General features: G+C 39.0%; 1 protein-coding gene across 2 annotated transcripts in view; it reads left to right on the top strand.

Annotated features, from left to right (window-relative positions):
• Positions 1-13,374, top strand: part of KCNH1 (potassium voltage-gated channel subfamily H member 1) — a 450,237-nt gene that overhangs the window by 23,497 nt on the left and 413,366 nt on the right. For both annotated transcript variants that reach the window (XM_017853054.1, XM_017853052.1), the window contains exons 2-3: positions 3,855-3,978; positions 7,610-7,716. In XM_017853054.1, coding sequence (XP_017708543.1) covers positions 3,855-3,978; positions 7,610-7,716 — 231 coding nt within the window. The remainder of the gene's footprint in view (positions 1-3,854; positions 3,979-7,609; positions 7,717-13,374) is intronic.

Here is a 13,374-nt window from a genome sequence, read left to right as displayed (position 1 = left end):
TATTTTATTCTCTTTGAAGCAATTGTGAATGGTTTTTCTTAGATGGGGCTGTAATATGCACACCAGGAACTGAGGGTATGCTTCCAGAAGGATGAATAACTTTAAAAGGTGATCAGAACACTTTTGTGAGCACTTGCAGTGATATCTGGAGCTTGAAATCTATCTTGCTCTCATTTTTCAGTAAGTAAAAAATTTGATCAATAATCTTTTAGATTAAATTAATTAAAATTAAGTACATAGTTATTTTTATCAAAGTCAGTAAGTTCCTGTTTACAAAAATCAATCAGAAGAGCTTGTAATGTAATGTCAATAACCATTCTATGCCTTGTCCCTCCTCCCATCCTACTCACCAGAGGCCGTGTCTTCTAATTTTAGCTTTCTTCTTATAGTTTCTGCCATGTCTCTAAATAACATGCATTACAGCTATTTATAGTTTTATCCATTCTAGATATTATCTGTTGACTTCTGTTAATTAGTTGAGGTTTTAGCTCACTTAATCTTACTCCCTACCCCTCCTCCTAATATAATTATATTACTCTCTCATTGTTTATTTTTGTAACTTTAAGTAAAATACGTATACCATTTTTTAATCGGCTGTACACACCATCTCTTATTCTCTTCATCATTGTTCTCTTTTCTCTCCCTAAACTTTTATCATCTGTATTTTTATTGCCAGAATCAATGAAATTACATTCAGATACTTATGATAATTAAATATTTCATCCTTTATTATGTATTGGTTTTAAAATTGGTAATTAATAAGGTGCTTACCTTATTCTTACAATGATGTGATGATGAGATTTTGGTTTTTGTTTTCTTTGATGTTTCTAATTCCCTTTCCTGCCATACCTTTATTGACAATGTTGTTCTAAGTAATCAAGAATATCATCAAATCCTGACCTCCTTTATCCGTAGATAATTCTCTTTTGGGACTTCTAGTCTCTGAATTGTTTTGTATTGAATACTGTCTACTAGCTCTCTTCCTTGCTTTCTACATTTGGAGCTATTTTTTCCTGGTTTCCATGTTGTCCTCCTTTTTGCTTTATTCCCTCATTTTGCTCAAGTAACTGCCAAAGAAAGAATATGTGGTAAATAATTTCCCCTAATCTTTGCATATATGAAAATGTCTTCATTGTACACTCACATTTGATTGTTTTAATTTTAAAAAGAATGTCTTCTGGCCTTTTCTCAAGTTGTTCTTTCTGCTGTTCCTCTTAAGGTGCATGTGTTTTCCTCTTGGACTGATCCTCCATGTCTTTTTTTTTTTTCTTCTCCGTGTTTCTTGTCTCTTTCTCTTTCTGTATTACTTTCTGTTAGATTGTATCTTCTAAAATTCGTGTTCAATATTTAATTGCTATTCATTTTTAATTTACAAGAGTTCTTGTTCCCTTATTATTTTTTCCACATAGCATTCTGTTTTTGTTTTGTGGATGTAATACTTCTTGAATCTCTCTAAGGATACCAATTAGATTTTTTTTAAGTTCTTCTCTGTTTCCTATAACATTGCACCTTCTTCCCCAGTTATTTTTGTTGTTGTTGTTCATTCTTTTTTTACGTAATTTTCATTTTTGTGGATTTTACATTTTAATTTGTTTACTTTTATTTTACTGGGGTCTGGTATACAAAAGAAAGTAAACACATGTGGTCAATCCATTATCTATAACTGGCTTTCTTCCCTCTTTCTGCATAGATAATCTCAGTGGAGCATTAGCCATGATAAAGAATACTCAGTTTTTCCTCCTGCTCTAGGTATTTTGAGGGAAATTAACTACTATTTCAGGATTTAACAAAAGAGATAGTCAAACTGACTAGGCTTCATGTACACTTGGGAGGAATTTAGTAAATACTGTACTACTTTTAAGTCTAAGCTATTCAGTTCAGGAAATTGAGTTTATTCAGGGAGAGAAGACCAATATGAAGGATTATTCTGCCCCTAGGATAAAATCAAAGCTCTCTGACTTTATTCATTCAAGACACTTCCCAGTCTAGTCTCCAGTTACTCATCCTGCCACTCTTCCTGGCTGCCCTTTGTCTACCCTAGCCTGCGCGGTGTTCCATGCTGCCATGCCTTTGCCCACGCTGGATCCTCTGCCTGGAATGTTCTGTTCCTCTCACACCCTCTTGAGTTCACAAAGACAGTGATCATATTTTAATTTCTATATCTATTGTTTTTGTATTATCTGTGCCAGTTACATATTAGGCATTCAAAAAGTTTAAATAAATCTTACTTATCCTTTTAGACTAGAGCAAATTCAAATATTATCCCCTCTAAGACATAGCCCTTTACCTCTCTCAGAGTTCATTGTTTTCTTAGCTGTTTCTTTAGTTAGTTGTGGACATATCTATTTGTCTTGCTAAGTTCCTTGAGCGCAGGGACCGTTTCTTATCAATCTGGAGACCCCCAGGATCTTGCATTGTGCTTGGCACCTGTTGGCACTCAAGAGCAATTTATGTATATATGGGACAGATGGAGGGAAGGACTGGTTGTAGATTTTCATTAAAAGCATATTTATAAAAAGAGTAGCTTTATAGATTCACCTCATAAATGTTGTGTTTTCTGTTCCTTTTAAATAGATCAAAGCATTCTCAATAATAGATTGCCATGTTTAGTAATTCCTCCTCCTTCACCCTCCTCTGTAAGATCGTGCCTCACCACAACCCTTAGCTCCTCAGGCCCTGTCTTCTTCCAAGTCTTTTGTCTTCAGTGGTGTCTGCATGAAGTGGAAGCATTTTCCCAAGCCTGCCAAATCAAGAATAAACTCATCTAAGAAGAGTGGAGAGAAGCCTATCTGAAGGGATGGCTACCCATATTGTGAAAAAACTGTAAATTCTTTCAATGAAATCATGATATAATATATCACTATTATTTCACTCTATGTAGTATGTGTATATACAGACACGCACATACATACACAATACCCTCTGCAGTTTACAACTAAAGAAAGATGTTTGTATTCTTTCTTTTTTTGGAGGGTGGGGAAGTGCATGGGTCTTCTGTGGAAAGGAAGGGCCAAACTTAAATAATGATTACATTTAAGTTCTGGATGTTATTTGCTTAATTGAAATGCTTGAAAAGAAAGGAAGCACAGTTGATTTCCTGAGCATAAAAAGTATTGACGACTGATTTTCAAAAATGTGGGAAGTAGTGAGAATACACTAAACTGGCCAAACACAAACAGCTCTGTGGCTGCATTTCAAAATCAGCAAGAATTTCAAAATTAGCAAGAAGGTCCTATTGTGTGGGCATCTTGATCAGCCTCTAAAAGCTCTAGTATTAAGAGAGTCTAGTTACTATTTCTTACCAAGGGAAGGGTTCCATGGTGATATGTGTGTCCATGAGGCAGTGCTTAGTCTCCTTCCTGTACCTTCCTGAGATGCCCCCTAGGTTGGGCAAATCCTAGTTAGGGTCAAGAAGGCAAATTTTTAGCTTCTGGCCAAAAGACTGAGAAGGCTAAGATGCTGGACAGAGCTCAGAATAAATTACTTTTGGGCTCTCTCTTGCTCTGTATTATTGGTATACCTTCACTGGGATGAAAAATTAGGACTTAAATATGTCTCATGGGAATCCACTGGATTTCTGCAGGATTCGTTGGTTTGGTTAGGTACGCTTTCTTTTCTAACTTGCTTTTGGAGTACAGTGACCAAAGTTAGCACTTGCATTCAAAATATTCACTTCTAAAACAATGTTGTTTTGTATTCCTTACAGGGCCACATTCCTGTTCAAAAGTCTGTGTTTTGGAGGGAAACAGAAATATCTGGATTGCTTGACGTTATTTATGTCCTCATTGAATCTCAACTAATGTGTTGCCTCATGTGCCCTTTTTTCCCTTTTTTTTTTTTTTTTTTTTTAACAGATACTAATTTTGTGTTGGGGAATGCTCAGATAGTGGACTGGCCTATTGTGTACAGCAATGATGGATTTTGCAAGCTCTCTGGCTATCACAGGGCAGAAGTGATGCAAAAAAGCAGCACCTGCAGGTATTTATGTTTGGGGTTGTTCTGGTGAACAATCTATTATGGTATATTTTGGAAAAAGAAAATGGCTTACTGCATTTGGGAATTGCCTTTACCTCATTCAGTGTGTATTCAGAGGAAAATTTATTGCCATATCATCTCTAGTTCATGTACTGTACTGGGAAAATCTAAGCAGATATAAAACATAGTTCCCACAACTGACAAACTTGTAGTCACAAAGATGGGAGAAAACCCAGAAGAACTCAGGAAAACCATTCTGTCTATAAAATGTGAACTCAAAAGTTATGGCATTTTAGATTAAATTAAATGTGAAAGAGTCTGAAATACAGTGAAATGAAATTTTAGATGATTAAAACAATTTTTAAAAATTTATGAGCATTTTAGAAGAGTAACTACAATGTTGGAGACAAGGCCCTGGTTCCTAGAGCTTTTCCTCAGTCAAAATTCTTTTTTGTTTTGAGATGGCATCTTGCTTTGTTGCGCAGACTGGAGTGCAGTGGCATGATCTTGGCTCACTGCAACCTCTGCCTCCTGGGTTCAAGCAATTCTCCTGATTCAGCCTCCTAAGTAGCTGGGATTACAGGCATGTGCCACCACACCCGGCTATTTTTTTTTTTTTTTTTTTGTATTTTTAGTAGAGACAGGGTTTCACCATGTTGGCCAGGCTAGTCTCGAACTCCTGACCTTAGGTGATCTGCTCGCCTTGGCCTCCCAAAGTGCTGGATTATAGGCGTGAGCCACCACACCTCGCCTTAGCCAGATTTTTTTACTTCAGACAAAGATGAGAGAACCAATATTTTGTTGCCTTCTAATTCATGCTGTTACCTCTCTCTCTCTCTGAACTCTTAGCAAATTGTACTAACAGTGAAGCTGGTATATTTTTACAGGGTTTCTAACCAAGCAGTGTCCTTGGGCCGTGGTGTTTGAAAAGCTCTTTTAAAGCATCTTCCAGGTGTTGAGCCAGACATACAGCCTGGATCCTGCCAGACATTCCCCTGCTGTGCCCTGGCAAGGTCTTGGCCTACCATAGCCTTTTGGCTCCTCTCAGTTTCTGCCTTCTTCCGTCTTCTGTCTTCAGTGGTGTTTGCATGAAGTGGAATCATTCATGCCAAATGAAGAAACAAACTCATCTATGAAGAGTGGAGAAACCTGTCTGACCAAGCATAGTCTTCTGTTTTCAGAAGTTGCATTTTTACTTGCTAAGTCAGCCATGTCACTTTACATTATTTTAAAATAAAACAGTCTTCTAAAATAAAATAAATGTCTGAGCTCATAAGAAGGAAGTATCAAATGTTTTGAAAATATTTCCACTTTCTTAAATCTTAGATTTTGGGGACTGAGAAATGGAAAATTGAAGATTCTTCCCCCTGACTGTTCAAGGGTTCAGAAATTATAATTCTTAATGCAATAGAATTATCTTATATTCTTTGTGTGCTGTTATCCTCTAAAGTATTTATAGATCTGTTTATCTGCATCTACATCTCTATCTGTATTGTACATATATAATCAGAACAATTTCAGAGACGTAGCTTCACTTTTTAGTGGGGCTTGAACAGCCTTTCCTTACCTTTCTTCTTATTGGCTATAATCAGACACTTTAAGGAAATCAGATAAAATAACTTGCTAATTTAGCCAGCTTTTTTTTTTTTTGTGCACAGTTCTCAGCAACTTATTGAATTACGCGAAGGTATCCCTTCTCTATAAATAAACATATCTTTGTGCTAGCTATGTTCCTGATAGCTCAGGAGTCTCTTTTACTTATTTTGTGCATTGTAAGCATTTGCAATCTAAGATCCAGGTAAAGGACACTTAGAACTACTGGTAATCTACAGCTTGAAAAAGTACATAAGACGAATGAAAACTGGGTGTAATTATGGCACTTCATTTATTTGAAGATTCAACTTTACAGAGATTTCTTTTACCTTGTTAAGGAAGTTGCTAGCATATATACCATCACTTCATTTAAATGGAGGTCACTTATCTAGAAAATTAACTCACAAAGAGAAAGAGGAAAAATCCTCTTATTCTTAGGCAGGGCTAAATTAGTCTTGATCTATTCTTTCTAGAGATAATTCAACAAGCTCAGTTTTCTGTTTCCTGGCTTATAGACAAAGACTACAACCCCAAAGCAGAGTGCATAAGGACAACCACAGATAATCACATTCCTCAGAGGACTGGGAAGGGACATAAAATAACAACTGTGACACAGAATTCACAAAGGCAATAGCTAGGACTCTTTTCTTATTAGGTGCCAGAATTTGGAAGCCTGTAGTAAGCCCAGGATTGTTCCAGTATCAAGCTAAGCATAGTGCTTGGCTTGGTGGTTCAGTTTTAGATCAGAAATTGCACTTGATAACCTCTGAGGTTCTTTGTAGCTCTGAAACTCTATGTTTCTGTGATTCAAGTCATCAAAAAAGGTTAGATTATATTGACTTTACAGTAACATTCAGGAACCCATGCCAGTTTGTGTATTACCTGACTTGAGGAGTGATCATTGCTGCTCTTTCTTGTTATTGCAGTCTGAAGGCCTGGGGTGGGCAGGGGAAATGTTTGCTGGGCCCATGGGCAGCCTTTGTCAGAGAACTGGACATTCCAGCCCCATTGAAAGATGCTTTCTACCCCCTCCTCTGGCATTTTGTTAGTCTCCTGTGCCATTATTCATTCTACTTAATTGGAAGTATATCCTGTTCCCAAAGGGACAAACCATAATTTTTAGACCAGATTCAGTCTGGGGCCCAGGTAAATAGACAGTCCTGGCGCTTTTCTTGCTTCTGGTGAGAACTAGTGTTAGTAGGTAGACCTTCTACTCTTCTGAGATTTTCTCTAATATATTACATGCACATTTAAATAAATGAATTTATTTTGCTGAGAACTAGAAAAGGAAAAAGATCTATGGTCTAAACTTACCCAGCCATCTTTACCAGGAAGTCTCTCAGAGTTGTATTTCTAAAATGAAATCTGATTATGTTTCTCCTTTGCTCAAAACCCTCCCGTGTGCTCCCATTGCTTTCAAGATAAAGATTAAATTACTTCCCATGGCTTATAATGCCATGGTCTCCTCCATGATCTTGCCTCTGTTTACTTCTCTATATTATCTGTTGCAAATTTCCCTCTCATTGTCTATATTTCAATCATACTGAAATGAACTATAATCAGGGTCTGGAATTAATCTGACCGTCACCTCTGTGCCTTTGCAGTTGCTTGTCTTTTGTTCGGAATGTTTTTCTCCTTCTTTCTCTCAGCCATTTCCCCTCCTTCCTGCCCCTTAGACCTAATTGTCCTTACTTCTGGGAAGCATTCTCTGATCAACCAGGGAGTGCACTGTGCCTATTCTGTGTGTTCTGTAATTCATTATGTGTGCTTGCCATTGTGGCAGTGATCACACTGTTCTCTAATCCACTGTTTTCTGATGTACTGTTTTATGGTGTGTATCTCTCATTAGACTGTTAGTTTTTTGGAGGCAATGAAAAAGTCTTATTCAGAGTTGAATCAGTAAATTTTTTTGAGTCAGTTAATGTTTTCATTGTGTGTGTGTGTGTGTTCCACAGTACATAGCATAGAACAGATATTTAACATACGGTTGTAGAATAATGAATACTTGTTAATCTAACTTGAGTTCTTTGGTTGTTTACAGTTTTATGTATGGGGAGCTGACTGATAAAGACACGATTGAAAAAGTGCGGCAAACATTTGAGAACTATGAGATGAATTCCTTTGAAATTTTAATGTACAAGAAGAACAGTGAGTATTGAGACCGTTCTGAACTATACCTTTTTATGTGTTTGAAATAGTAAAATATCTCCTCTTCCTCTGTTGCTGTCTTGGTTTTTCTTCTCTCCCATCAGGTAAATGCTGTTACTTGAAGCCATTGTGTATGTTGGGATGAATGATACAGATTGATCAGTTACACTGTTTCTCACAGGAACATTTGATGAGGTTCTTGTCACTAATTACGACTTCTTCATCTATGTTGTTGTTGCTAAGAGTTAGTGTTTTTTCCTACTGGTTTACATATGGTGAGTTGCTAGCTTAAGGCACTTGTAGACTTTTTAAAAAGGGAGGGACAAGATGGGACAGAAATTCTGTCCAGTTCATCTTTGTATCTATCTTCCACAGGCACTTAGCACAAGTAACACAGTGGGTACCTAATTAAGAGCTTCTAAATAAAAGTTTGTCCCCAGTATTAAGAGCAATACATTGTTAATTTGTATTTGTTTGTGGCTACAATTACTTCCACAAAGAATGTTAATGAGGTTTTAGGTCAATAGCCATACGGAAGTATAAAACTTGCTCTTCCCTTAGGAGGTTTCCTGTTGGAGATTAGCTGTATTAGAAGTAGAGAAAGTAGGGTATATGGGCCTAGCAAGGCTGCACGGGTGTTAATAGTGGTTTGTTTCTGTTTTTTAAAAACACTAGTTTTGTAAGAAGTCCTGTTCCTTATATGTAGGATTGACTGGTAGGAAATTGATTCAGTTGAACTATTCCAGGGTGGTCTTTATGGCACATGAGGATAACTGTTTAATTTGGTGGCATTTAGGTTTGAGTGATATGTTTTGCCCTGGAAAGTAAAGGGCATGTGTTGTTTTTATCTGGGAGCAGCTGGGACTTTTTTCAGGTCTGGGGTATTGGAGTAGGTGACTGAGATTACTGTTTGCTTGGTGGTCTGTGCCGATACTGGTCTGAGAGATTAGCACTGGCCATCCACAAGCCCGAGAGGGTTGTTACCAAAGCTTTCACACTGGAGTTGTTGCCTTGCTCCAATTCACTCCCTCTGCTGGCAGATCTAGTTCCCACTCCACTATTAGCTAGGACAGGAATGAAGGGAAAGACTGTGAAAGGCTGTAGGCCAGTGTTTCCACTATGGGGGAATACGACTCAACTCAAAGCAACAGCTCTTACCAGAAGCATACCAACAGTGGAAAGACATGTTCTGCACATGTGTCATAAGCTAATGGAATAAGTTAAAAGTTTACCACTTTGGCAGCACTAATGATTCACTTGCCATTGGTTTCAGTGAGCATATGCCCCAGAGTGAGTCTGAGATGCGACAGGGCAATCTGCCTTTTCCTAGCTGTCTCTGGGGCTGAAGATCCTGTATTATCAGTATCTCACTATGCTGAAAGTGATTGATTCTGATATTTGAAGTTCTGTACTTTAGGTAGACATGAACTACCCAGGTAAACCAACTAGATCAAATGATGGCCTACCAAAGAATCAGCATTTCTTCCCTCCCTGAAGTTTGTGGTAGGTTTATTGATAGTCTCCAAAGTGGCATATCAACCTGGGCATCAGGCTCTATTTTATGGGTGATATTAAAGCATTTTCAAGAGTAATTATGATCATATACAATTTTCACCCTAGCTTTTACCTTTAGAAAATAAACTTGGTGTAAGGCATGACTGTATTTTAAAATGTGGATTCTTTAAGCGCTGTGAAATAGGCACAGCTGAAAGTTAATTCCTCATCTGAGGTCATGTAGCACCAGGACTAGTTTCCACTGTTTGCTCCATGGCCATTCTCAGTTTTACTGCGGGTACAAGGCAGGGCTAACACATAAGGTCGTGCAGGCTACACCCTGCTTAGGGGGAAGTGGAAACCAACTTGTGATTTGCTTGCTTAGTTCTCTATGGACCATGGTCTGGAATTGCATCTGCTGAGGAAGGAGTTTCTCTTTCTAATTCACACCAAGATACCTAGTGGGTCAGCAGGGGCTCTGGACAAAGCTAAACTTGTACATACAACATGAACCATGAAACTAAGGAAACGATGCAGATAATGTTGTTTTCTTCCTAGGACCTGCCCACTACCTCCAAATCCCACCCTCTCTTGAGGAATTAAGAACTTTTAACTTATTTGTTAAGCCTGGACATTATACAGTTGCACTGGATTCTCTCTCTGTGTATGTATTTTTTCCAATAGCTTTTTATTGATCGACTACCCTATGGCAGACAGTAGGCTTGCTGCTAGGGATGCAAGTATGAAGAGATAGACACAGTGTCTGCTCTTACAGCATCTGTAGGGGAAGGGGCAGCATCCACGGAACAGAGCCATAAGTGCTTTGATGGTGGCACCACATAGGTGGCTCACGACTCCAACTTAGGGGGTCAGGGAAGGAAGTCTTCCTAACAGACATTAAGTGCCATGCAGAAACTGGAAGGATAGAGGGGAGTTAGACAAAGATCAGGGCCAAGAGTATCCCAGGCTGAATGCATGTGAAGAGGGCTGCAGCAGAGAGAGAGCACTGAGGGTTCAAGAGACACAAACCTATGCTTCTTAAACTTTGACATGCATAAGAACTCACCAGTGAACGGAAACGTGTATTTCTATGCCGAGGGTCTAGCAAAGGATCTGAGGTTCTGCTTCCAGGTGATGCCGATGGTGCAATTCCAGATAGCAACAAGAAACAGATCACACTTGGAGTAGCAAGGACAGAAAGAGCTGCAGTGAAGACTGACTTTCATGCCAATAGGGTTTCATCTCTTTCAGAGCTCTACCCCTTGCACCCAGCCCAGTGCCTGACACATAGAAAGTGCTCCACCCAAACTCATGGAGTAAATAAATATATGAATAGATGAAGGGCCAGGCGCAGTGGCTCACGCCTATAATCCCAGTACTTTGGGAGGCCAAAGTGGGTGGATCACTTGAGGTCAGGAGTTCGAGACCAGCTTGGCCAACATGGTGAAATCCCATCTACTAAAAATACAAAAATTAGCTGGGTGTGGTGGCGGGCGCCTGTAATCCCAGCTACTTGGGAGGGTGAGGCAGGAGAATTGCTTGAACTCCAGAGGCAGAGGTTGCACTGAGCTGAGATTGTGCCATTGCTCTTCAGCCTGGGTGACAGAGAGACTCTGTCTCCAAAATGTGTGTGTGTGTCTGTGTGTGTTGTATATATATATAAAAATATATAAATACATGAGAAGTAATATGAGGTTGGTGAGGCTAGGAAGGGCCAGTCACACAGCCAAATTAAAGAGTTTAGAATCTGTCTTAAAAGTGGCAGTGGTAGAGAAGGCGGTGGAGGCGAGGGGTGTTGAGGGATTTTTAAGCAGGGTAAGTATGTCATCAGATTCCATTTTAGAAAGATGGCTCTAAGCTGAGGGGTGGTGGCTCACGCCTGTAATCCCAGCTACTCGGAGGCTGAGAGGGGAGGATCGTTTGAGCCCAGAAGTTTGAATCTGACCTGGGAAACATAGTAAAACCCTTCTAAAAAAGAAATGAAAAGAAATATGGCTCCAGCTAGAGCGTGGAGATGGAATAGAGCTTAGTGAGCAGGAGGTAGAGGAGCTGTTAGGAATCCCTCTGATTGCAAAATGATAGTGGCCTGGTCAGGCCAGTGAATGCCTGGAAGAGGCATTCAAACTGACAGGTGTCCAGGGGGCTGTGGAGGAGATGAGCGCAGGGCCTTTGTCAGTAGTGTCCTGTGATAGGCTCCTCCCTTAGTTTGGGAACCCCAGGCAGAGCCCAGGAAGTAGGAATCCCCACGTTCCAGTCAGGAACTCATCATTTAACCTGAAGTAAAACTTGTTAGTGTCTGGCTGGGAGCCGGCATTAAGGAGTGAGGAGGTGAGGAGTGAGGAGGTGAATGTTCGCTGAGTTACTCTGAAAGGAACCTGATATTTACCAAGAAACAAGAGAAACAACATGTTGTGATGCAAAGTGAGGGCATCAGAGCCAGGGAGTGAGCAGGAAGAGAGGAGTCCCCTGGTAAGGGAAATGGGGTGGAGGGGAGGAAGGAGGGTTTCATGTTTCTTTTCGGGAGGAAGGAGGGTTTCATGTTTCTTTTCACGTTGTGGAGGTAGAGTTTGTTTCTACTTTCAAACTTCGCTGTTCAATAGAGTAAAACATTCAGCATTTTAAAGCAATATAGAGTTCCATGAGGTAAAAGTTCTTCTTGTTGAGATTTTAAAAAGTGAAATATCGCTATCTTAAAGCATATTTTTTCTCTGATTTTAAATTAATGCATTTTACCATGATGAATGCATGCAAAAAATTTAAAGAAAAAAAAACCCAACAGACTCAGAGAAGCACTATTACACTATTAACTTTTTGGTGTGTTTCCTTTGTTTTTGTCTGTGTACGTTTTACATAATGGAGATTTCGACATGTATGCAATTTAAAATCATATGTTTATTTAGTCTTTATCACAAAATATCCCCATTATTAAAATTCCTCATAAATATAATTTAGAAAGAATTTTATTAATGTTTCCTCTATTATTAGATATTTATCAGGCTCAATTTTCATTATTAAAACAATGCTGAGGTAAAATTGTTATACAAAGATATTTTGTTGACATTATTAAATATTTCCTAGAAGTTGAGAATTGCTGTGCCAAGGAATGTGAACTAAGGTTTCTGAGACATTTTGCCAAATAGCTTTCCAGAAGAACTGAACCCCTTTCCAAGTCCTCATACAGAGTGCGAGTGTCTGACTCATTATGCCTCACCAGCATTGAATAGTATAACTTTTAAATTGTCAAATTGCCCACAATTTTTTTTGTTTAATGAGCTTTTTAATGCTAGTGAGATTGAAGTATTTTTTTCCTATTTATTATCCATTTAAAATTACCCTTTTAAATGTTAATTGTTCGGATTCTTTGCCTATATATCCTATTTAATTATAGGGATTTTCCCACTCATTTTTACAAGCTTTTAATACTTTGTTTTAGTTCTTTTTTCCCCAGTCTCATTCTCTAGGGTTTGCAAGGACAACTTTGTAGAAAGTATCTGTCATGCGCGTCCGTGTGAAGAGACCACCAAACAGGCTTTGTGTGAGCAACATGGGTGTTTATTTTACCTGGGTGCAGGTGGGCTGAGTCTGAAAAGAGAGTCAGCGAAGGGAGATAAGGGTGGGGCCGTTTTATAGGATTTGGGTAGGTAAAGGAAAATTACAGTCAAAGGGGGGGTTGTTCTCTGGCGGGCAGGAGTGGGGGTCACAAGGTGCTCAGTGGGGGAGCTTTTTGAGCCAGGATGAGCCAGGAAAAGGAATTTCACAAGATAATATCATTGCTTAAGGCAAGGACTGGCCATTTTCACTTCTTTTGTGGTGGAATGTCATCAGTTAAGGCAGGGTAGGGCATTTGCACTTCTTTTGTGATTCTTCAGTTACTTCAGGCCATCTGGTCATATACGTGCAAGTCACAGGGGATGCGATGGCTTGGCTTGGGCTCAGAGGCCTGACAGGATCTTCTTTTGACAAGCATTAATATTTGTTCTATCTTTTGGGGAGTTGAGAGTAATTAGCAGAAGGCTTCATGGTGTGGTTTGGAATGAGTGGAATACCATTACATATGTTGAAGGATGGATTATTTGAAAGATTTCTATCTATTGGCTATTCGGAAAACCTGGCATTTCTGGAGTGCTATGTATTTCGTATTGTTACTTGCCTAATGTTTAGTAT

The sequence above is a fragment of the Rhinopithecus bieti genome, unplaced genomic scaffold, assembly GCF_001698545.2.
Source record: "Rhinopithecus bieti isolate Rb0 unplaced genomic scaffold, ASM169854v2 scaffold_35166, whole genome shotgun sequence".
Taxonomy (NCBI): domain Eukaryota; kingdom Metazoa; phylum Chordata; class Mammalia; order Primates; family Cercopithecidae; genus Rhinopithecus; species Rhinopithecus bieti.
Note: the sequence above shows the minus strand (reverse complement) of the source record. Positions and strands in the feature narration are given on the sequence as shown.